This window comes from Nansenia antarctica, assembly GCF_963989245.1.
Source record: "Nansenia antarctica genome assembly, chromosome: 3".
Lineage (NCBI taxonomy): Eukaryota > Metazoa > Chordata > Actinopteri > Argentiniformes > Microstomatidae > Nansenia > Nansenia antarctica.
The window spans coordinates 32,935,334-32,960,199 of record NC_137688.1 but is presented as its reverse complement, the minus strand read 5'-3'; the positions used below and the strand labels follow the sequence as shown (position 1 = coordinate 32,960,199).

At 46.1% G+C, this 24,866-nt stretch overlaps 2 protein-coding genes across 2 annotated transcripts in view; one reads left to right on the top strand and one right to left on the bottom strand.

The window, feature by feature from the left end:
• Window positions 1-14,110, top strand: part of necab1 (N-terminal EF-hand calcium binding protein 1) — a gene marked incomplete at both ends in the record, with an annotated part of 31,708 nt that extends 17,598 nt beyond the window's left edge. The window contains 7 exons of the mRNA XM_080526453.1: window positions 1-57; window positions 537-613; window positions 1,593-1,646; window positions 6,358-6,470; window positions 7,621-7,698; window positions 10,589-10,680; window positions 14,082-14,110. The exon at window positions 1-57 is cut by the window's left edge and continues 62 nt beyond it. Coding sequence (XP_080382579.1) covers window positions 1-57; window positions 537-613; window positions 1,593-1,646; window positions 6,358-6,470; window positions 7,621-7,698; window positions 10,589-10,680; window positions 14,082-14,110 — 500 coding nt within the window. The remainder of the gene's footprint in view (window positions 58-536; window positions 614-1,592; window positions 1,647-6,357; window positions 6,471-7,620; window positions 7,699-10,588; window positions 10,681-14,081) is intronic.
• A 4,840-nt stretch (window positions 14,111-18,950) lies between these two features.
• rplp1 (ribosomal protein lateral stalk subunit P1) lies at window positions 18,951-23,662 on the bottom strand. Its single transcript, XM_080526458.1, has 4 exons — window positions 23,462-23,662; window positions 22,543-22,617; window positions 21,013-21,136; window positions 18,951-19,083 (listed from the first exon to the last, which is right to left on the bottom strand). The coding sequence occupies exons 1-4, from the start codon at window positions 23,531-23,533 to the stop codon at window positions 19,004-19,006; spliced, it is 351 nt and encodes a 116-aa protein (XP_080382584.1). The 5' UTR covers window positions 23,534-23,662; the 3' UTR covers window positions 18,951-19,003.
• Between the last annotated feature and the right edge of the window lie 1,204 nt (window positions 23,663-24,866).

Genomic DNA, 24,866 nt, shown 5'->3' with positions numbered 1-24,866 from the left:
GGCTTCAGAGGAACAGCAGCCTCTCCCCCAACACCCCCCACCTTAGCCTCAACACAGGTGAGACACCCCCCCCAACACCCCCCACCTCAGCCTCAACACAGGTGAGACCCCCCCCAACACCCCCCACCTCAGCCTTAACACTGGTGAGCCCCCCCCCAACACCCCCAACAGCCCCCCTCACCCCCCACCTCAGCCTCAACACAGGTGAGACCCCCCCAACACCCCCCACCTCAGCCTTAACACTGGTGAGCCCCCCCCCCAACACCTCCAACAGCCCCCCTCACCCCCCACCTCAGCCTCAACACAGGTGAGACCCCCCCCCCCCCCAACGCCCCCACCTCAGCCTCAACACAGGTGTTCAGGTGTGTGATATGATATTCAGGTGTATATGATATGATATTCAGGTGTATATGATATTCAGGTGTGTGTGATATTCAGGTGTGTGTGATATTCAGGTGTATATGATATTCAGGTGTATATGATATGATATTCAGGTGTGTGTGATATTCAGTTGTGTGTGATATTCTGTGTACCAGGTGTGTATGAGGAGGATAGCCAGTGGTTGACCCAGGTGAACAGACTGCAGAAGTTGATCGATCGTCTGGAGAGAAAGGTACAGTCCTTTAACACAGTCCTCCTTTCCACCAAGGACACAGGGGACAAGGAGAGAGGATAGGAGACAAGGAGACCTCCTTTCCACCAACGCAAATATACAGTAGTTCTAGTTCTGGTTCTGGTGCTAGTGAACCTAGTTCTAGTTCTGGTTCTGGTTCTGGTGCTAGTGAACCTAGTTCTAGTTCTGGTTCTGGTGCTAGTGAACCTAGTTCTAGTTCTGGTTCTGGTGCTAGTGGTTCTAGTTCTGGTTCTGGTGCTAGTGAACCTAGTTCTAGTTCTAGTTCTGTTTGCTTTTCCACGAGCTAGAGAGCCACGTCATTACATCACTGTATACAACTGGTCCAAAGTATTTGTGCTGCTGGTATTTGTGCGGCTCCAAACCGGCTCAAACTGCCTTGGTGGAAAGGGGATGATAGTCTTCACCCTGGGGGAAAAGGTTGGATCTGTTTGTTGTCCCTTTGTTGTCATTTCCACAACTTTGGGTAGTCTTTGATTTGATGTGTATGCAGTTAATTTATAATAATTACTGACTCACTCAATGTCTCTCTCAATGTCTCTGACTCTCTCAATGCCTCTCTCAATGTTTCTGTGACTCTCTCAATGTCTCTGTGACTCTCTCAGTGTCTCTGTGACTCTCTCAATGTTTCTGTGACTTTCTCAATGTCTCTGTGTCTCTCAATGTCTCTGTGACTCTCCCAGTGTCTCTGTGACTCTCTCAATGTCTCTGTGACTCTCTCAGTGTTTCTGTGTCTCTCACCGTCTGGTCTTTAGATTCCTCCATAAATCAACATTATAATCACGTTAGAAACACACACTAATGTCTCGCTGCACCATATTACCCCACACACACTCATGCACACTCACACTCACACTCACACACACACACACACACACACAAACACACACACACACAGACACACAGACAGACAGACACCACTGTAGCCCCAGGTCTGACTGAGAGTCTTGTTGTTCCCCAGGACCTGCGTCTGGAGCCAGTGGAAGAGAAAGTCCTGGAAGGCACCACCAACTCAGTACTGACACACACACACACACACACACACACACACACACACAGACACACACACACACACACACAGACAGACACAGACAGACACACAGACACACACACGCACACACAGACACACACACACACACAGACAGACACAGACACGCACACACAGACAGACAGACACAGACAGACACACACACACACACACACACACACACTCTCCAGGCTGAAAGGGGAGTGCACAATGAGAATAAGCAGCACTCTGTTGTCAAGGAAACAGCAGGGAGAAACTTGAAGTCTTCTTCAAGTTGTTCATTTTTCTCCCTCCCTCTCTCTCTGGGTCTCTCTTTCTTTCTCTCTCTCTCTCTCTCTCTCTCTCTCTCTCTCTCTCTCTCTCTCTCTCTCTCTCTCTCTCTCTCTCTCTCTGTGTGTGTGTGTGTGTGTGTGTGTGTATGTCCACATGAATGTGTGTGTGTGTGTGTGTGTGTGTATGTCCACATGAATGTGTGTGTGTGTCCAAATGCGTGTGTATGCGTGTGTGTGTGTGTCTGGTGGCACCATACCAAGGCCCCCTGAAGAAGTGAAACACAAACACAACAGTGTGAGAGCTTGGCAGCAGGATAATAGAACCTCATTCCAAGGCTGTGTGTGTGTGTGAGTATGCATGTGTGTGTGTGTGTGTGTGTGTTCATCCAGTTTGCCATTCTGTTACCCAGAGTACACCACAGTAACCAGACAGAGGGTTAGGAGAGAGAGAGAGAGAGAGAGAGAGAGAGAGAGAGAGAGAGAGAGAGAGAGAAAGGGAAAAAGAGAGAGAGCCAGGCAGAGAGGAAGAGAGGGAAAAAGAGAGAGACAGAGGGAAAAAGAGGACAGAGACAGAAAGACAGACAGAGGGAAAGAGAGGGAGACAGCGAGAGAGAGACAAAGACAGAGAGAAAGAGAGGGAGACAGCGAGAGAGAGACAGAAAGACAGACAGAGGGAAAGAGAGGGAGACAGTGAGAGAGACACAAAGACAGAGAGAAAGAGAGGGAGACAGTGAGAGAGAGACAGAAAGACAGAGAGAAAGAGAGGGAGACAGCGAGAGAGAGACAGAAAGACAGAGAGAAAGAGAGGGAGACAAAGGGATAAAGAGAGAGGGGGAGAAATAGTGAGAGAGAGAGAGATAAAGAGAAAGAGAGATAAAGAGAGAGCGGGATTGTTATCTTTAGCTAAGCTCTGGAGAACTCCATTTCATGGACGGACAACTCCCCATCACCCTCCGCTGGCTCATGTAAGGTGATCAACTTCTCCAGTATCGATTTAATTGAGTCGTCACTTTACAAGCGAGTTCGTTTAATCTCAACGAGACGTCCTTGATATCACTTCTTAAGATGATATGATCCAATCAAATATTAGGCACCACTACTGAACTGTTCATTAAGATAATATTTATTCAAGCACATCAGCAAGCAATAATAGTTCATTTCCATGGAAAAGTGGTCTCATCTAGTTTCACCTCTGCAGGCCCGTCTCAGCTAGCCGTCAACAAGTTAACTGCAAGAGCTCCACCAGACAAGAGTCCCCTTTTTCCTTGGTACATAGTGTTTATACATTTGATTTAACATTTGGGACTGGGTGGTGCCTCCCCCCCCCCCCCTATCTAGTAGTTTTCCACTTGTCCGTACAAAATCCGTTGCAGCTGCTCGTTAGCATTGGCCTTCAATTCCTCCTGTGTGGGTGCGAAAGTGTACTGTATGTTATCAGCTTGAGTGTCCTGCTAGCGTCTCGTTCCCATGGTGATATCATACTTTTGTGAGGAGAGCAGTGAGTTGAGTTCTTATCAGTAGCTTGTGAAAACATTTGAAGTTGCACAGTAATATGAGTTAGGATTCGATTTACAAGTTAAAGTATAGTATAGAAGAATAGACTTATCATGAATCATTAGTTATGAAAGTATAAAATCAGTACAGAAAATAGAATATCATAACAGCAGGTATACAATGGTTGTTAGCACATAGGTAAAAATAAGTAATTTACAGGCAGTTGGAATCATAAAACGTTCTTTTAGTCAGGAGCTTGTCTTCTTCTTGTCGCTCAAAAACAGAACCTCTCTTTTGGCTTTGCGTGACCTTCCTATTGTTCTCAACTGACCGCATTCACATATTATTTAAATGAGCACATAGTACATGATTTATCACTTCTAGTGATTTTAATACAAATTCCCAACACTCAGGAACCACTGACATCACACGCACACACCTCTGTGTGTGGATGGGTGGGTGGTTGTGTGTGTGTGTGACTGTGTGTGTGTGGGTGGTTGTGTGTGTGGGTGTACTCCCTGTTCCCCGTCATCATGGACTAATGTGTAAGTGAGTAATCTCTGTCTGAAGGTCTCCATGTGAATTGTTACACTTCACCAGTTTATAGAGCTCCGGACGTCACGTGACTCGAGTCACGAAACTTTGTTTACGGCGCCATATCGGCAGAATAGAAAACAATGGATGCCAGCACCAGCGCCAGTGGCAACTTCAGACCATCTGAGTTTACGTCCCACTTCACCGACCAAGACAAAGAACGCTACATTGTTAAACTAAATAGATTGAACATCACCGACCCTTATAACGCCCCCGGCGTACTATTCAAGCCATTACAAAACGAAAACGCAAGCTAGCTGCTAGCTGTCTGCTAGGCTAAGTTAACGTTAGGTAACGTTACGTTCCGTTACATGTGACCTAATCTCACCCAGAGTTATATTACTTCGAATCGCTTCACCTAGCAAACAGTAAGTAAAGCAAACAGTATGCCCATCACCTACATATTTATTATGATCAAGCAGCAGAAATGTGTAGCCTTCTGTCTGCTCCCCCTGTCCTCTCACAGGTATCAGTTCACCCATCAATCCCCATTGTCTATAGTTGAATAAATCAACACTGCAATTTATAACATGTCTTTCTAGTTTGTCTTACATTAACATTGCTTTAACAGTTGTCACCCCACACAGTATTAGGCTGTCTGCATTCAGAGCATGGCATACTTGTGTCCTACAAAAACATGGAATCAAGGGACAGCAAAAAACATGGAATATGTCACAAGCATCAGCTTTATTTCACTTTTGAACATCCTCAGTAGCATGTCACACCTGTTGGGACAGTTTAGGTGTTCACTGGAAGGGTACAACAGACTCACAGGCATTTGTAAGAGCACAGCATACTGTATAACATTAGCTTCTAAGACTGACGTTAGCTAATGCTAACGCTATTTGCCGGCCTTCTGCAAACGTATCTGAGACCAAACCGGGCTACTTAACTGCAAGAGATCCTCCGGCAAGAGAATATGTCCACTATGCAGTGAAATCGGCGATAATTAGCTTAAAAATTCATTAATAATAATGGAAGACTGGACGCTCTCCCGCTTTGTACTACCGCTTCTACTCTGCCAAAATGGCGGCGTTAAGGACCATTACTTGGGTTGCGTGACGTCAACTCCCGGAGCTCTATAGCAGGTATTTCAGGTATTTGAGAGGTGTCCTCTCTGCTGGTTTATTGTGGAGTTTAGTCCGTACCCGGTGTTTATGTCCGCCTATTCTGGAGACTGTTTCTCCTCCACAAAGAAAATACTTTTATTTGCTGCCAACCGCCTGCTCCTTATTCTGCACCGCACCTGGGTCCACAAGTTACACTAAACCCTTACGTGTGTGTGTGTGCGTGCATGCGTGTGTCTCTGTCTGTATGTGTCTGTGTGTCCACATGCGTGTGCGTGTGCATGTGCGTGTGTGATACAGCTTCCTTCATTAACGGGAGGGGAGGTGGAAGCAGTCCATCTACAATGAGCAGAGAGAAAGAGAGAGAGAGAGAGGGATAGCTGTAGACTGGACACTAGAGAGAGAATCAGAGGAAGGGATGGAGGGAGGGAGAGATGGAGAGTGGGAGGGATGGAGGGAGAGGATGGAGGGTGCTGCCTTAGTGTGGCGCCAGAGGAGAGGTCGCCACTGACCCCAGGGAGAAACCTGTCACTTCCTGTACCCATCAGCCCCTCTGTTTCTGTCAACTAGGCCGCCACACCAGACTGTGTTAGAGTGTGTTATTAATATCTCACACACACACACACAAACAAACACACAAAACGTGCACACTGTGCAGGCACACACACTCACACACACCCACCCCCCCGCCACACACACACACACACACACACACACACACACATCAACACCCTTCTCTCCATGCGAGCCCATGAGACTAAAAAGAGCAGCTTACTGAATGATCACCAAGACCAGAGAGAGAGAGAGAGAGAGAGAGAGAGAGAGAGAGAGAGAGAGAGAGAGAGAGAGAGAGCGTTTGTTTACACAGCCAACACCTTCGGCCTGCGGGGGTTTGCCCCCCAGAGTCCCATTCCACGCAGCCCCGATAATGACAGTTGTAATTACACTCTGAATTCGAATTAAACTGACATTTGAGATGTAGAGTCTCCTCTGGGGACCACGATGGCTCCTGAACCCACGTGACCGTGTAGTGGAGGTGGGTACAAATCTGACAATGTGTTAATACTGAGATTGTCAGAAGATCACAGTTAGTCTTTTACTAAATAAACACTCCAAGACGCTAGCTAGCTAGCCAGCCTGCTTTATTCAGTCCTCTATGATGACCTCAGACCATGCCTTCTCCCCCCCACACTCCCTCCCTCCCCCTCTCCCCCTCTCCCTCCCCAATCTATCTCTCTATCTGATCTATCACATCTATCTCTATGTATCCAGCATGTCCTGATGGTGCAGAGGCAGCTGACGGTGCTGGAGGAGGAGCTGGAGGAGTTCCGTCTGGCTCTGAGACAGTACATGGAGTCTGCCTGCGCCCAGACGGGCTGTCTGCAGTGAGTCTATATCTATAATATATATATATCTATCTATAACTATCTAACTATATCTATAATATCTATATCTATAATATCTATATCTATCTATATATCTATCTATAACTACATCTATAATATCTATATCTATCTATCTATATCTATAATATATATATATAACTACATCTATAATATCTATATCTATAACTACATCTATAATATCTATATCTATAATATCTATATATCTATAACTATATCTATAATATCTATATCTATCTATATCTATAATATCTATATCTATCTATAGACCGGCTGTCTGCAGTGAGTTACTACCTCATATACTGTATATACCTCATATATATTAATATATATATATATATATGTGTGTGTGTGTGTGTGTGTGTGTGTGTAAACACTTCAATTAGCGGCTCAATAGGTGTTAACCGTGTTACTACTACAGCTATAACCATGTTACTACTACAGCTATAACCATGTTACTACTACAGCTATAACCATGTTACTACTACAGCTATAACCATGTTACTACTACAGCTATAACCATGTTACTACTACAGCTATAACCATGTTACTACTACAGCTATAACCATGTTACTACTACAGCTATAAGACCGACTCCTACATATGAGGAGCGCCTAATAAGTGTTCCCTAACCGAACAAAGTTACACACGTTACGAAAGTTGTTATGAGAGCAACTCCGTGCGGCCTGAAGCGTCCCCTGCATCAACGGTTGCTATGGTCACGAGCAGCGGAGAGCGTGTGTGACTGTCTGACAGTCGGTCTCCGAGCTCACCCCCGGGAGAGAATCATGACATCCACAACGCTGATCATCCCTGACTCCCCCCTGACTCCCCCTGGCGACAACAGCAACCCAGTCTTATCTGTCTAAGATAGCGTGACAGAACTGTCCCTGAGGATGAACAATGTAGAAACAAGGATGTTTATGTAGGTAAATGTTTATTTGTCTAACCGAGTCTCCGTCGAGCGAGCTGGAACGATACGCAAAAAGCAAAATCACCGGTTCAGACGGAAACGCAGGGAAGGCGAGATTACGGTTATAATGATGATGATGATGATGATGAGGATGTCAGTGATTATCTAATCGGGCGCTAATGATGTGTTCCCTCCTCTCCTGACTGGCTGTCTCTGCAGTGTGGCGGTTCAGAGGCTGGTCAACGAGTCCCGCTTCATCCTCTATGAATTCTGGGAACACAACAACGTTTGGAAAGAGTAAGTGGCGCCTGCTCGCATCCCGGGTGGAACTGCAAAGTACCGTGCATGACATCACTAGATCAGATTCCATAGCCTGGGGTGGTCCAGTGGTCCAGCACCATGGCCTGAGGTGGTCTAGCACCATGGCCTGGGGTGGGGTGGTCCAGTGGTCGAGCACCATGGCCTGGGGTGGTCCAGTGGCATAGCACCACGGCCTGGGGTGGTCCAGTGGTCCAGCACCACGGCCTGGGGTCTAGCACCATGGCCTGGGGTAGTCCAGTGGTCTAGCACCATGGCCTGGGGTGGTCCAGTGGTCCAGCACCACAGCCTGGGGTGGTCCAGTGGTCTAGCACCATGGCCTGGGGTAGTCCAGTGGTCTAGCACCATGGCCTGGGGTGGTCCAGTGGTCTAGCACCATGGCCTGGGGTGGTCCAGTGGCCTAGCACCACGGCCTGGGGTGGTCCAGTGGCCTAGCACCACGGCCTGGGGTGGTCCAGTGGTCCAGCACCATGGCCTGAGGTGATCTAGCACCAAGGCCTGGGGTGGGGTGGCCCAGTGGCCAAGCACCATGACCTGGGGTGGTCCAGTGGTCTAGCACCATGGCCTGGGGTGGTCCAGTGGTCTAGCACCATTGCCTGGGGTGGTCCAGTGGTCTAGCACCATGGCCTGGGGTGGTCCAGTGGTCTAGCACCATGGCCTGGGGTGGCCCAGAGGTCTAGCACCATGGCCTGGGGTGGTCCAGTGGTCTAGCAACATGGCCTGGGGTGGTCCAGTGGTCTAGCACCATGGCCTGGGGGGGGTCCAGTGGTCCAGCACCATGGCCTGAGGTGGTCTAGCACCATGGCCTGCGGTGGGGTGGTCCAGTGGTCAAGCACCATGGCCTGGGGTGGTCCAGTGGTCTAGCACCATGGCCTGGGGTGGTCCAGTGGTCAAGCACCATGGCCTGGGGTGGCCCAGAGGTCTAGCACCATGGCCTGGGGTGGTCCAGTGGTCTAGCAACATGGCCTGGGGTGGTCCAGTGGTCTAGCACCATGGCCTGTGGGGGGTCCAGTGGTCCAGCACCATGGCCTGAGGTGGTCTAGCACCATGGCCTGCGGTGGGGTGGTCCAGTGGTCAAGCACCATGGCCTGGGGTGGTCCAGTGGTCTAGCACCATGGCCTGGGGTGGCCCAGTGGTCCACCCCACCCCAGGCCATGGTGCTAGACCACTGGACCACCCCAGGCCATGGTGCTAGACCACTGGACCACCCCAGGCCATGGTGCTAGACCACTGGACCACCCCAGGCCATGGTGCTGGGCCACTGGACCTACATACTCTCTCCTCCTTACTTTCCTGTCTTTCTCTACTGTCTCTGTAGAATACAAATATGAGAGTGGGTCTGCCCCACTACCAACAAAATAACCTTTAAAAAAGGATAAGCACTGTAGCCAGTCTGATAAGCATCAACTGTGGAAACACGTCTACATGTTATGACAAATGTTTTGACATCTCCAGTTCATTCTGACTGCAGGAGGTTATGAACCTGTCCACATAGATACACGTATGTAGGGAGGGAGAGAGAACCAGAGAGAGAGAGAGAGAGAGAGAAAGAGAGAGACAGAGAGAGAGAGAAAGAGAGAGACAGAGAGAGAGAGAGAGAGAGAGAGAGAAAGAAAGAGAGACAGAGAGAAAGAGAGACAGAGAGAGAGACAGAGAGAAAGAGAGAGAGAGACAGAGAGAAAGAGAGACAGAGAGAGAGAGAGAGAGAGAAAGAGAGAGAGAGACAGAGAGAGAAAGAGAGAGAGAGAGAGAGAGAGAGAGAGAGAGAGAGAGAGAGAGAGACAGATAGAGAGACATCACACACACAGAAAATGTGTTGTCCTCAGAGAGGTAAATGAGGTTCACATCTCATGTGACAGATGTACAAGAAACAGAAGCTAACATCACATCACAGAACACAACACAGTGACATCACCACACATCACAGTGACATCACAACAACATCACCACACAGTGTCATCACAACAACATCACCACACAACACAGTGACATCACAACAATGACATCACTGCACACAACACAGTGGCATCACTACACAACACTGCACACAACGCAGTGACATCACAGTGACATCACCACACAACACAGTACACAACACAGTGACATCACCACACATCATCATCATCAGTAGACATGGGAGGACAGGCTCATTGTGATGCATGGAATGAGGAATGAAATCAGACACAATCTATTCCTCTTCCCCTCCCATGCATCACAATGAGCCTGTCTTTCCATTTCTACCTCCACTCGTTGGGTTGAAATGTCATCAAATCTGCAGAATATGATATGGTAGAACTGAAACAGAATTACTGATATACAATATATGCCATTTAGCTGACTTACATTTCTGTAAGTGCATGCATCTTTCAATATATACGGTCCCAGTGGGAATCGAACCCCCAACCTAAGCGTTGTTAGCACCAAGCTCTACCAACTGAGCCACACAGGACCACATCTATATTCAGTACAGGCACACAGTCAAACCAAAGCAGACTGGTGTGTTCATGTCAGAGGAAAGCATTACCGGTCAGAGAGAGTTGCCAATTAAGAGAGAGAGAGAGAGAGAGAGAGGGGAGAGAGAGAGAGAGAGAGAGGGGGGGGGGGGGGGAGAGAGGGGGGGGGGGGAGAGAGAGAGAGAGAGAGAGAGGGGAGAGAAAAAGAGAGAGAGAGGAAGAAAAAGAGAGAGAGGAAGAAATTAAGAAAAAAGTCAGAAAAAAAAGGAAGAGAAAGAGAGGGAGGGAGAGAGAGACGCGCGCACGCACACACACACACACACACACACACACACACACACACACACACACACACACACACACACACACACACACACACACACATTCACTAATGGTGGTACTCTGTCTCTGTTCAGCCATCTTCAGACTAACTACAGCAAGACCTTCCAGAGAGGCAACGTGGACTTCCTGGAGACGCCCGAGATCATGACTACCATGCTGGTCCCAGGTAGGTCATCTACTAGTCCTGTCTGACCAGACCATGCTGGTCCCAGGTAGGTTATCTACTAGTCCTGTCTGACCAGACCATGTAGGTCATCTACTAGTCCTGTCTGACCAGACCATGTAGGTCATCTACTAGTCCTGTCTGATCAGACCATGTAGGTTATCTACTAGTCCTGTCTGACCAGACCATGTAGGTCAGGGGTCCCCAAACTTTTTTCTGTGAGGGCCACATCATTTTTCCTTTCTGTGATGGGGGGCCTGGGTCGGTCTCTAACATAAAATAATATGGAACGGAGTGGAATGGAGGCGGTTGCGCAAAGCAATTGCGCGCAGGAGAGCACTGGTGGATGCAAACAAAGTCTAAACAGTTGAATTTGGATGGAATTTATACCTATAGTGATATGTCAATGAAATATAATCAGTTTTACAGTCTGATACTTGAGGGAGGACCCTCATCATACACGGGGGGACCCATGAAGCAGGGCTGTCTGGGGGTCCTTAAACGAGCATCAAACACTTAATTTCTTGCATTCTGGTGAATTTAGATGCAATTTGTGCCCTTTCTTCATCAATTTATGGTGGAAATGTCATTATTTATGTAAAGGAAAACACAATATTCAGGCACCAGATGACCATTCAAAATGTAATGTAATATAATGCAATATAATGCTCTCAGGCATTCTGTACTTTCAAATATGTATTCTCCTTGAGCAGTCAACATCAACTATCAGCTATTTCGCTAGCAAACACGAAAGCTAACTTATTTGCGAAACAGCACCCCCGCCACCACGTCGGCGCAATGCCGCAATTGCAGTTAGAAATGTTGTTGTTCAAAGGGCCGGTCCAAGTGTGGGGTGGGCCGTGTTCGGCCCGCGGGCCGTAGTTTGGGGACCCCTGATGTAGGTCATCTACTAGTCCTGTCTGACCAGACCATGTAGGTTATCTACTAGTCCTGTCTGATCAGACCAGGTAGGTTATCTACTAGTCCTGTCTGATCAGACCATGTAGGTTATCTACTAGTCCTGTCTGATCAGACCATGTAGGTTATCTACTAGTCCTGTCTGATCAGACCAGATAGGTTATCTACTAGTCCTGTCTGATCAGACCAGGTAGGTTATCTACTAGTCCTGTCTGATCAGACCATGTAGGTTATCTACTAGTCCTGTCTGATCAGACCAGGTAGGTCATCTACTAGTCCTGTTTGACCAGACCATGTAGGTTATCTATTAGTCCTGTCTGATCAGACCATGCTTGTCAGGATTTTAGTTCAAATTCTGACAAATTCTATCACATTTGATAAAAGGTTATGAGGTTCGCTGACACAAACAGTGCCCATTTCAGGCTTTAGTATAGCAATGTTATAGTGGTAGGGACATCTGATTAATAGGGAAATGTTGATTTTATTGCAAATAAATTTTGGAATCATATTCAGACAGCTTCTATAGTGTCCATAACGGGGTTGAAGACTCATATCATTAAAAAAGACCAACAGTAATACGGATCTGATGCCTGAGGTAGAATAATATGTAATTCTAGAAGTTAAACATGTCCTTTATGTTGTGGGGTGTTCAGAAAAGTAATACATTTCAGTAAAACATCAAAAAATGTCAAAGTCCAAATGGTACTGGTTTCGTGGAATAAGGCGCGTACAGAATAGTCAAGGAATGGAACAAGAGAGTTGCTGGCCGAGCTAGCCGAATAGCAACTTCCGCTAGCCATTACTCTGTGCTCTGGGAAATGCTAACAGTGCCCTCTCTTTGCTATTCACTCTCTTTGTTCTCAAGCTGGTCTCAGGTAGGCAAACAGAGGGCAAGGTGGAGCAAACACCACCATAGGGGTTCCTGGTTCTGGATAGGTAGTCAATTGTTCTTGTCTGATTCTCTCCCTTCATCAACATCGCAGGACTTCGTGCTGTGAGAACATTGATTCCTCTACTACATTTTGTCATCCGCGTGGTCGTCATGGGGATTTTAAACCGTAGCGTTCGATATCTGATCGATCTGCCTCCTCGTTTGCGACTGTTTTGCGAGTCTCTGGCTGTGTTCGAAATGGCATACTAGCATATTGCATACTAGCATACTCAATGAGTATATACTGCATACTGCCTACTAAATTAATAATAAGTATGCCAATACCAGCCGACCGTTTACACTGCAGTATGCATACTGCATCCCAGAATGCATCTTGCACCGGGCGGTCCGGGAGCGGGGATTTTAAGTTTTCAGGCGAGAGTTTTAATATGTTTTCAGGCGAGAAAGAAATCATATATATTCCCAAAATGTGTCCAGTTGATCAAAATAACCCGTTTATTTATCTGATCTGACGTTTTTTTCCCACTTTCTGTTCGCTAGCTACATTACGTTGCTTAGATACCTTCACTGCAGAGTTCGACAGGAACATCGTAACATAATTGCTAAACAAGTTGTAAAATGATTTGGTGGGGCCAATATCTTTAGCTAGCTAAAGTAACTAGCTTACAACATTGTTGTCTTAGCAGTTTTAACAGGATTAAAATAAATATATATGAGCAATAACATGTAGTCGGCTTGCTGCAGCAAGCACAATAACAACCAACTTGTCCGTCTGAAGCTACAATACTAGGACCATTCGTGACTGGGCTACAGGCAGTCAAATACTAGGCGAACGTGTGTGAAAACCACAAATAAACTTGGATTTCATGCATTTCAAGTGGCATCTTTGTAATCATGACAACATAGACATGTCTAAGAATGCATTTCACCATGTCGATTCACAATATAGTGAAAATACCACCGCTCATCCGTGATCAAACTTGATGAAACAAAAGCTGGGGTGCTGCAGCTGAAGAGTATCAAATAGAGTGCAAAAAAAAGCATCTGCACACTCAAATCTGTGCAAAAAACTATGTTTATTGCAAGCTTTCGGTCTCCAGGCTATCAGACAATGTAAACAACAGCTACTGTATATGACGAGTTTGTATGACGCAGTTTGACGAGACTGAAGAGACGCACAATGCATTTTGGGGATGTTGAGTAGGAATAGCATGCATCGATCGCATACTCAAAGATTTGGCAAAATATAGTATATAAATATAGTATATATTATGTTACGGTACATGTGGGAATACGGTACATGTGGGAAAACTAGGGTTAGGGTTATGTGCTAGGGTTAAGGTTAGGGTTAGGGTTAGACATGCCAGCATGTACCAAGTCACCCTAGCACCTAACCCTAGTTTTCCCACATGTACCGTTTTCCCTCATGTACCGTAACATATATACTACATTTTTCGCATACTCAAATTTTGCATACTGTACAGTGTGAACGCTCTCGCATACTCAAATCTACGTCATATCTAGTATGAGTAGTATGCTAGTATGCCATTCTGACACAGCCTCTCTCTTCTTCCTGTGTTCTTGTCTCTGACAGCTTCCTGGTGGGTCCTGAACAACAACTGATCCCAGACCCCCCCGTCGTCCCCGGTCCACCGGGACCAATCAGAAGCCTAGTCTGAAGAGTCTTATTATCATTAGCCAACAGGGTGACCTGCAGGGGGAGGGACTAAAGGGACATTCCTGACTAGCATCTTAGAGACAAACCATGGAGGTCAAACCCTAACACTGGCCTTAACCCAAACCCTAACACTGACCTTAACCTTAGCCCAAACGCTAGCCCTAGCCTTAGCCCAAACCCTAACACTGACCTTAACCTTAGCCCAAATGCTAGGCCTAGCCTTAGCCCAAACCCTAACACTGACCTTAACCTTAGCCCAAACCCTAACACTGACCTTAACCTTAGGCCAGACCCTAGCCCTAACCTTAGCCCAGACCCTAGCCCAAACCTTAGCCCAGACCTCAACACTGACCTTAACCTAAGCCCAAACGCTCGGCCGAACCTTAGCCCAAACCCTAGCCCTAATCTTAGCCCAGACCGTAACACTGACCTTACCGTTAGCCCAAACAGTAGCCCTAACTTAAGCCTGAACCCTAACCTTAGCCCAGACCCTAACCATAGCCCAGACCCTAGCCCAAGCCTTAACCCAGACCCTAACCTTAGCCCAGACCCTAGCCCAAGCCTTAGCCCAGACCCTAGCCCAAGCCTTAGCCCAGACCCTAGCCCAGACCTTAGCGCAGACCCTAACACGGACCTTACCCTTAGCCCAAACAGTAGCCCTAACCTTAGCCTGAACCCTAACCTTAGCCCAGACCCTAACCATAGCCCAGACCCTAGCCCAAGCCTTAGCCCAGACCCTAACCTTAGCCCAGACCCTAGCCCAAGCCTTAGTCCAGACCCTAGCCCAAACCTTAGCCCAGACCCTAGCCCAAACCTTAGCCCAGACCCTAGCCCAGACCTTAGCGCAGACCCTAACACGGACCTTACCCTTAGCCCAAATGCTAGCCCCAACCTTAGCCTGAACCCTAATTTTAGCCCAGACCCTAACCTTAGCCCAGACCCTAGCCCAAGCCTTAGCCCAGACCCTAACCTTAGCCCAGGCCCTAGCCTTAGCCCAGACCCTAACCTTAGCTCAGGCCCTAACCTTAGCCCAGACCCTAACCTTAGCTCAGGCCCTAACCTTAGCCCAGACCCTAGCCCAGACCCTAACCTTAGCTCAGGCCCTAACCTTAGCCCAGACCCTAGCCCAAACCTTAGCCCGAACCTTAGCCCAGACCCTAACCTTAGCTCAGGCCCTAACCTTAGCCCAGACCCTAGCCCAAACCTTAGCCCGAACCTTAGCCCAGACCCTAACCTTAGCCCAGGCCCTAACCTTAGTCCAAACCCTAACCAAATAAATTATTTGGAAATTCTAAATAGTTTTGCTGGTCAGTCATGTCACCTTAGTTTTTCCTATCTGGAAGTGTCCGGTGCACGCACACACACAACATATGTCCTTAAGCACACGCTTTTATCCAAAGCGACTTTGCAATGAGTGCATACATTTCAGTATATATGGTCCGACCAGGAATCAAACCCACAACCTAAGCGTTGTAGGGGCAATGCTGTACCAACTGAGCCACTGAGGACCACACACACACACACACACACACACACACACACACACACACACACACACACACACACACACACACACACACACACACACACACACACACACACACACACACACACACTAATGTTAACCAGTCATGGTGAATAGCATCATGTAACCATGTCCCTTCATAGTGGTAGCATTGTCGTGGTGACTTAGATGTTTAACATTCCAAAGCAATGACCTCATCAGACAGGGCCAGCCATGGCTGTTCTGGTGAATGACATCATCACTGTCTTGACAATGACATCATCGGAAGTGGATCAGCTGTTTGTAGAAGTGTGTGTGTGTGAGACTCAGATGTACAGTGAGTTTGTGTGACATGGTTTACTGTTGTAGAGTGTGTGTGTATGTGAGTGTGAGCGTGTGAGAGTGTGTGTGTGTGTGTGTGTGTGAGAGAGAGAGAGACAATGTGTCTGTGTGTGTGAGACACAATGTGTAGAGAGAGTGTGTGTGTGTGTGTGTGTGTGTGTGAGAGAGAGAGAGACAATGTGTGGATGTGTGTGAGAGATACACAATGTGTAGAGAGAGAGAGAGAGTGTGTGTGTGTGTGTGAGAGAGAGACAATGTGTCTGTGTGTGTGAGAGAGACACAATGTGTAGAGAGAGAGAGAGAGAGAGACAATGTGTCTGTGTGTGTGTGTGTGTGTGTGTGTGAGAGAGAGACACAATGTGTGTAGAGAGAGAGAGAGAGAGAGAGAGAGAGAGAGAGAGAGAGAGAGAGAGAGAGAGAGAGAGAGAGAGAGAGAGAGAGAGAGAGAGTGTGTGTGTGTGTGTGTGTTTCTGACATCATTGCATCCCTGTGTAGCGGTGCTTGGGGATCGAGCTAGGAGTTGACCACCCCATCATGACTATTTTATCAACAGAAAGGTTCTGCCTTGTATTGTCTTGTTTTGATCTGTGGTAAGATTAGTCTGTCATAAATAAAATATAATATATTGTTGTGTATCTCGGTCTATTGTTGTATATTTCACAAGGTTAATAGGAATATTATTTTAATGTGATATGAAATCACTTAGGGAAAAAGGTGTGTAAAACAGCCGTCAGTTATCAAACTACGGTGATGCTTATCTTCTTTCAGTCAGAACGAATTCTCTTCCAACACTTCTACACACCTCCCAGGGGGGGCTAGCGGAGGTAGAAATCGTAGGACGGGCTCATTGTAATGCATGGAACAGAATCAGGAACGGCATCAAACAAGTGTGTCCTGTTCCATGAATTGCAAGTGTGTTTGATGCCATTCCCCGCTCTGTTCCGTACATTACAAAGAGCCCGTCCTCCGATTTCTACCTCCAGCAGCCTCCCCTGCCAGCCCCCCTGGGTGCCAGCTGAGCCATGACGTCTTAGAGACGCTGTCTCGTTTGTTCAGACACCGGAAACGCTGTTGAAATGCGCACAGCGACTCAGGACGCAGCCAAGCAGTTATATATCTTTATAAGTGGTCAAGCACCGCCACCCAGTGGACGCCAGAAGTACAACACCCGCACCGACGGATTTCACCATGGGACAAAATAAACCACACCACTTTCCCATTGTATTTGATTATAATCAAACAGCCACAGAAGAGTGTGTGATTTATTGTTAGCAATAGAGAAAAGATAAGGGAGTATGACAGTACCACTTGGTCATTAGACATCCCTAGTTAACACAAGAAAAATCAGGTTCATTTTATTAGGGGTAATAATCACACAATTATGAACCCTATATGGTTAATCAATCACTACACCCAGGATTGTTGTCCTGCAGGGAATAGAATAAGGAATGCTACCACACACACACACACACGTTTGATACCATTCCTCATTGCATTACTACAAACCAGTCCTCCGAATATCTGCCTCTACAAGCCTTCCCTGCCATAGAACTATAGAACCCCTGCCATAGAACTAAAGTCCCAAAGGATTCATCAGAACACGAGGGACTGATTCATCAAAGTAACCTACTGGCTGGCTGCACCTCCTTCTACGGTGCGGTCACAACCAACTAAGCTAGGGCTAGATCGTGCTGTTTTCATGGGCACAGATATCATTGCTTTACTGTTAAAAGCTAACATTTTAGCCACACAGGCCAGGGGCAGTTCCAGACAGTTTAATTTAAGTAAGGACCAGGCCTAACTCAATGGGTAGTGTCACAGACATTGCTTAAACCTAAACCTAGACTAGGAATCCTCTTCAATGGAGATTTGACATTGATAAGTGATGTAGTCTAATCAATGTAAAATCTCCATTGAAGAGGATTAGGCTTAGTCCAGGGGGGTATTTAAGCAATGTCTCTAAAGGAAAATCAAGGCTTATTTTTGACAAGATTTATCAAAATAATCCTAGATGTTCCTTTAGCAACGTTGATGGAAACCCCCCTGGTTTGTGAAACCAGCCCCAAGTTAATATAGGTCTCGAGGTCCCCAAAACAAGTCATTGATTTTTTTTTCTTTTGCTGAAAATGCCACTCAGATTTGAATCCTAAGTCATTCTAGCCTGCCAGTAAACAGCTGTTTGTCCTTTTCTAGACAGGCTGTTTCACGGGTCAGGAAATGTCCTGGTTTTCTGGGGCAGTCCGACTCATATTTTTCTTTTTATTGACACAGTATAGATTATGACAGGAAGGATAGGTGAGAGAGAGAGAAGGGATGACATGCAGGATATGTCCCCGGCCGGAATCGAACCGGGAACCCTGCGCTTACATGGTCGACGCTTAACCCGTTACACCACCTAGGCGCCCCATGTTCTGGTTTTCTGAGTCGCTGTGTGGTAGGTAGTCATTTAAATGCAAACGATCCGAGTTTCCCTTTGAATAGAGCGGACGGACGAACACAGTTGGGGAAATACCGTACAAAGGATGTCAGTATGTGCCGCCACCACTCTACCCGAGGGGCTGATGTGACCGGCTTGTTAAATCACATTTCCTGAAATATACGCAGCTCACAAAAAACTGACCGAATTGTTTAATTTCAGTTTCTGTGACAGTAGGTATAGTAGAGACTTAAATGTATATTAGCACAAGCACTGAAACAGTTATTCCATATGGGACCAATAAGATTACACAGGTGACTGAACAGCGAGGGCGCAACAGACATGCGTCATGTACATAAACTCATACACCACCATTCACTCCACATGTACATAAACGCATACACCACCATTCACTCCACATGTACATAAACGCATACACCACCATTCACTCCACATGTACATAAACACATACACCACCATTCACATCAGTTTGTCTGTAATCTTGAATAAAAGACTAAAAACGTTGTTCTCTGTTCAGTTTTTTTATTATTCTTTTCGTTTGTTACAAAAACTGTTTTAGTCGAACAGACCGAAGCCCATGTCGTCATCGGACCCCTCAGCCTCAGACTCCTCCTTCTTGGCCTCCTCCTTGGCAGCTGGAAGAGAGAAAAGCGAGGGATGGATGTGGTCAGTATCAATATAAACATACACCAACACATGACTTTCATCTTAACCAGGGGGGTATTCCATCAACGCTGCTTGGAAAGGAAGATCTTGGCTCACAAGACATATCACAATAAACCTGGATTTTCCTTTAGCGACATTGATGGAATACCCCCCGGGAACACAGCGGTTAGGGATGCTCCGATCTGGATTTTTGGGGCCGATACCGATCACCGATTTTTTTCCTCAAGATCAACCGATACCGATACCGATTTTTAAAAAAATACATAACTGTAGGCCTACTGACTGGATAGCCTACATATTTTTTGCTTTTTAGACAAAAGTTTTGATCCATTAGGCACCAAGCAAACGCAGACCCATTTTTATGGCATAGTAAAGGTCTGGCCTATCACCCAGTTAGGGCCTGAAGCCCAAGTCAGTCGATATGGCTGTATAAAACACATCATAAACGTGGCCTTCATGGTTTACATACTGTTACGTCCTCCTATGTTTTCTGTTCAGTTATCTGTCTTCCCCAGGAAAAAAAAAGAAAAAAAAAAAAAAAAAAAAAAATCGTTTTTTGCGATCGGCCATTTTTGCCGATCACCGATCGAGTCATTTGGAGTGAAATCGGCCGATTTAAATCGGTGGCCGATAAATCGGAGCATCCCTAACAGCGGTAGAAAGATGATGTCCAGACTAGTCAATAAGGTAGACTAGGTCGCAAGCTAACACAATGCTTGGCAGTGGAAGGGATGCTCAGGAAGACCTAACTGACAGTTGAGATTCGAAACTGTTACGATTTTAAGTAGGGTCATCCCATTCCCAAGGATCCCACTTAGCATCCTCCCCTGGGGGACACAGAGATGGACACCCCTGACCCCCAAAGCTGGACACCATTTAAAAGAGCACAAGGTGTAGAAAGATCAAACAGAAATACCAAGACCTGACATGACTACATATCTATCTATCCAGAAGTCCTACTGAGATGAATCTCATTAACTTAATTCTCAATTTAGTGCCGAGGGTGAAAAAATGTGCCCTAACTTTTCAACATTCAGCAGAGGGTGAATTTATCCACCAGAAAATGCATAAAATACGACGCTTTACTTTGTAGCCAATCAGAGTGCTGTTGTTAGGTAGACACCGCATAAAACACCTGGAACACTCTCAGTTGGTAGAGTGTCCCCGAACGCTTTGGCAGTTGGTGATTTAAACAGTGTTCTAGTGTCCACTCTCTCTCCGGGAGAGACAGGGTCATCAGGGGTGAGGATGGCCTGTCGTCATGGGAACGGAGGGAGAGCGTGTTGATTTAGCATGGTGTCTGACTGCAACAACTATCAGAAGTAATGCAGAATTCGTCCATGCCTCGTACGGAACGTCAGGATCAAGAGAGCCGTGGCATACATAACCATAGCAGGTCTGTCTTAACGTAGATTCACATCCGACACGTTCCCCTGGGGGGTATTCCAGCAACGTCACTAAAGGAAAGTCCAGGCTTATTATGATACATTTTGTGAGTAAAAAAAAAAAAAAAAAAAGAGCCTGGATTTAAGTCTCACAAAATTGATCATAATAAGCCTGGACTTTCCTTTAGTGACGTTGATGGAAACCCCCCCAGGTTGAACCCCCCCCTGAACAAGTCCAAATAATGACAGTTGTGCGTGCACCCCCCCCCCCCCCCCCCCAACACACGCTGAGCCAAGCTGTACTGGGCTGGTCAGTGGTCACACACCCTCCATAGTGACCTGACACAATGCTGGAAAGGACAATGTGACAGAAACCACTGAGGCAGCACAGCTAGGGGTCCACCTGGGGGGTCAAAGCCCCCTAGTGACCGGCCTCTACCCCCATATATGCTGCCTATTGTGTGTGACCCTTGACCCTGTGGTCTCCGTGACCCATGTGGTCTCATATCTCACCTGGGGCGTCTCCTCCTGCGGGCGCGGCTCCACCAGCGGCGGGGGCGGCACCTCCGGCAGCGGGGGCTCCACCTCCTGCTCCCACGTTGCAGATCAGGCTGCCGATGTCCACGCTGGCCAGGGACTGGACACACACACACACACAACAGGGACGTTGGATATGGACTCATATACCTGATGCCATGTTTTCCACACAAAGTCAAAAGCCCTATTCGCACGGGACTAGTATTATCTTGTGACCTCTGTAATTTAGGAAATGTAATTTCTAAATTATTTTACGGACATGGTGGATTCTAGCACGGGATTAAGAACTCAGGCGATCTCCGTAGTTATTTCAAATGACCAGAGGTCACCAAATAAAACTAGTTCCGTGCGAATAAGGGCTTAAGTCAGTCTGCTTTCATTCGCTTTATTTGGGAAAGAACAGGACAACACAGGGAGGTTAGAATAATGTCGTAGTCAAGCTCTGCCAGGCAACCCTTTCCACTGAACACCTGCTCTTTCACCTGCCCTTCCACCATCATAAAAGGTGCGACAGAAAATGCGACACTTCTGAAAATGCGCAGGGGGAATTATTTTATGAATGAGTTGACTTTGGGGGTCATAAACCCGCCCACTAGTGAAACATGGTGGGTGTGAGCATGTCAATCTACTTCTATACATCAGTGACCGGCCTCCAAGCGTCCAGCATTCATACATAGAACTACAGACGGACCTGGACCCAAACTGCCCGATTCACAACGGTAAATGCTAAGTGGGATGCTTGGGATGACCGGACCGACTGAAGATGACATTTACAACTGTTACGGTTAGGGTCTTCCCAAGGATCCCACTTAGCATCAACCAGTTCACAACGGCACATGTAGAGCGTTCTTAGTTAGGGAGACTGCTGACTCAGCAGCTACATACATCTTGGCCATATCCATAGTCAGTCTAACTAATGAAGGTATATCTAGGTAGTTGAACTAATAAAGGTATATCTAGGTAGTTGAACTAATAACAGTATATCTAGGTAGTTGAACTAATAACGGTAGGTCTAGGTAGTTGAACTAATAAAGGTAGGTCTAGGTAGTTGAACTAATAACAGTAGGTATAGGTAGTTGAACTAATAAAGGTATATCTAGGTAGTTGAACTAATAAAGGTATATCTAGGTAGTTGAACTAATAAAGGTATATCTAGGTAGTTGAACTAATAAAGGTATATCTAGGTAGTTGAACTAATAAAGGTATATCTAGGTAGTTGAACTAATAACAGTATATCTAGGTAGTTGAACTAATAACGGTAGGTCTAGGTAGTTGAACTAATAAAGGTAGGTCTAGGTAGTTGAACTAATAACAGTAGGTATAGGTAGTTGAACTAATAAAGGTATATCTAGGTAGTTGAACTAATAAAGGTATATCTAGGTAGTTGAACTAATAAAGGTATATCTAGGTAGTTGAACTAATAAAGGTATATCTAGGTAGTTGAACTAATAACGGTATATCTAGGTAGTTGAACTAATAAAGGTATATCTAGGTAGTTGAACTCACCTTGGCGAAGAGGCTGGGCCAGAAAGGCTCCACCACCACGCCGGCGGCCTTCATGAGGGCGTTCAGCTTGTCCTCCTGAGAACACAAGACACAGGGAGATGGATGGTTAGTTCCGTGCTTCAAATAAATCCGCTAGCTAGCTACCTGACCTGGCTACCTGACCCAGCTACCTGTAATGTTTGAACACTTGCTAGTTATCTACCCAGCTGGCGGAAGAGAACACATGTTGTTGATGTGCTCATCTGACAGTGATGCTCCACGTGTGAGAGCAGCTGTCAGATTGACACTGTGACTGTGCCATGGAGCAACGGAGCAAAAAACATCCTAACACAATTATCAAGGTTTCGAAGTTACTTTACTGTCCTCCAGGGGGGAAATACGTTTTGCAGAGACACCACAAGAAGGTACAAACATTCCGCAAAGACCTCGTTATGGGCTGGCTAACTTGGCTAGCAGGTGATGCTGCGACTACAACACTGGCGGCAAGTCTATAACGACACATGGTTGTTGTAGGCAAGTCTATAACGACACATGGTTGTTGTAGGCAAGTCGATAACGACACATGGTTGTTGTAAGCAAGTCTATAACGACACATGGTTGTTGTAAGCAAGTCTATAACGACACATGGTTGTTGTAAGCAAGTCTATAACGACACATGGTTGTTGTAAGCAAGTTTATAACGACACATGGTTGTTGTAAACAGGTCCATGCCATTTAGCCGGTAGGTCAGTAAGTAGAGCTACAACAACCATTTCGAGGTACCATTACCACCGGTAAACCTGCTACTACTACACGGTGGCTTCGTATCCATTCAACACACTGTAGGCCTACACATGCTTATCGGACTAGAGACCGGGGACCTCGACCGTACGGCAGGCCGGCGATAGGCGCCATCTTGAGCGGATAAAGCGGGACTTACTGTGACGGTGACTTCATCGTCGTGGAGGATCAGGGCTGAGTAAATACAGGCCAGCTCAGATACAGATGCCATCTTTCTGTTTGGTTTTTACTGTTTTGACGTCGGATGCCTAATTTTGGTGGTGCTAGTCGCCGGATTCCAGGGCCTTAGCTTCAATTGAAGGACCGAGCACCTTAGGCACGTTGACTTCCTACTTTGTAATAGCGGAAAGGGAAGGACGGAAGGCGGGACGTTTGCTTATATACTGACTGACGTCACGTTTGTAGGAGGGGCCTAGTATGCAAATGTTTACCGCCCAAACCTTATGTGGAGGGTAAGCAGAAATTAAGGCATGAATGAAATACCAGAGAGAACAGTTCTTATTTCAAGTCAAGACTAAAAACTCATCTTTTTAATATTGCCTTTAAATGACTGTATTGTTTTCTAAATGTATCTTTTAATTTTAGTTGATGAATCTATATATTTGTATATATGTGTACCGGTATATGTATTTACTTGTATACATCTTACAGTTATTCCTATATTATTTAGCTACTTTGTTAAAAATGTGTTCTATGCCCCTTGGATTGCATGGTTTATTCTTGTTTTATTATGTATACAATTTATATGGTTTATATTATTGCTATTGTGTTTTTTTATTTATTACTATTGTTCTATATTATTGTTTTTATGCTGTGTGGATATGTTAAAGCAGTTTGAGCTGCAACGTTTGCAGAAAAAGTGCTATACAAATACAGGTTACTCTTATATAAGGATAACAAAAACCGTCATACAACATATCACATTGTCACTGTCAGAGGCAATAGAATATGACAGAATAGAATAGAATATGCCAAAATAGAATAGAATATGATTGAGTGGGGTAGAATATAATAGAGTGGGACCCCACTCAATCATATTCTATTCTATTTTGTCATATTCTATTCTATTCACCCACTGCAGGTCATTGTCAGGGTAGGCCCCCAGGGGAGGCTACAGGGGCTGCTACTCTCAGGTCAGCCAGAGGGGGGCGCTGTGTTGATGGAATACTCCCCAGGTTCTAATTCATGGACCGTTCCATTCTCAGCACGGAATGTCCGGAGTGGGCATTGAAGAACATTGTGATGTCATGGTGGAACACTGGAACACTGTGATGTCATGGTGGAACACTGGAACACTGTGATGTCATGGTGTCTGACATCATCATCACGTCGACCATAATCGTTAACACGAGAACAGCCATGGGTGGGGTCATGCTCGATCAAATCTCAGGACCCTCCTTTCATGACTTGTCCTAGATATATGCGTTCTACCACCCAGTATCCTTAAATTTTCAAAATCAACAGGATAAGCTATTATAAAGCTATTTAGCTTTTTTTTTGTGCCGTTTTTCTGTGTAGGAGGCAGACTAATTTACAAGAGGCGC

Excerpts from the sequence above, each read along its gene's own strand:
- rplp1 (XM_080526458.1), bottom strand. The coding sequence starts at position 23,533 with ATGGCATCTGTATCTGAGCTGGCCTGTATTTACTCAGCCCTGATCCTC. Across the intron at positions 21,137-22,542 it reads GGCCCAGCCTCTTCGCCAAG|TCCCTGGCCAGCGTGGACAT; the intron begins GTGAGTTCAACT and ends GTGTGTGTCCAG. Across the intron at positions 19,084-21,012 it reads CGCAGGAGGAGACGCCCCAG|CTGCCAAGGAGGAGGCCAAG; the intron begins GTGAGATATGAG and ends TCTCTCTTCCAG.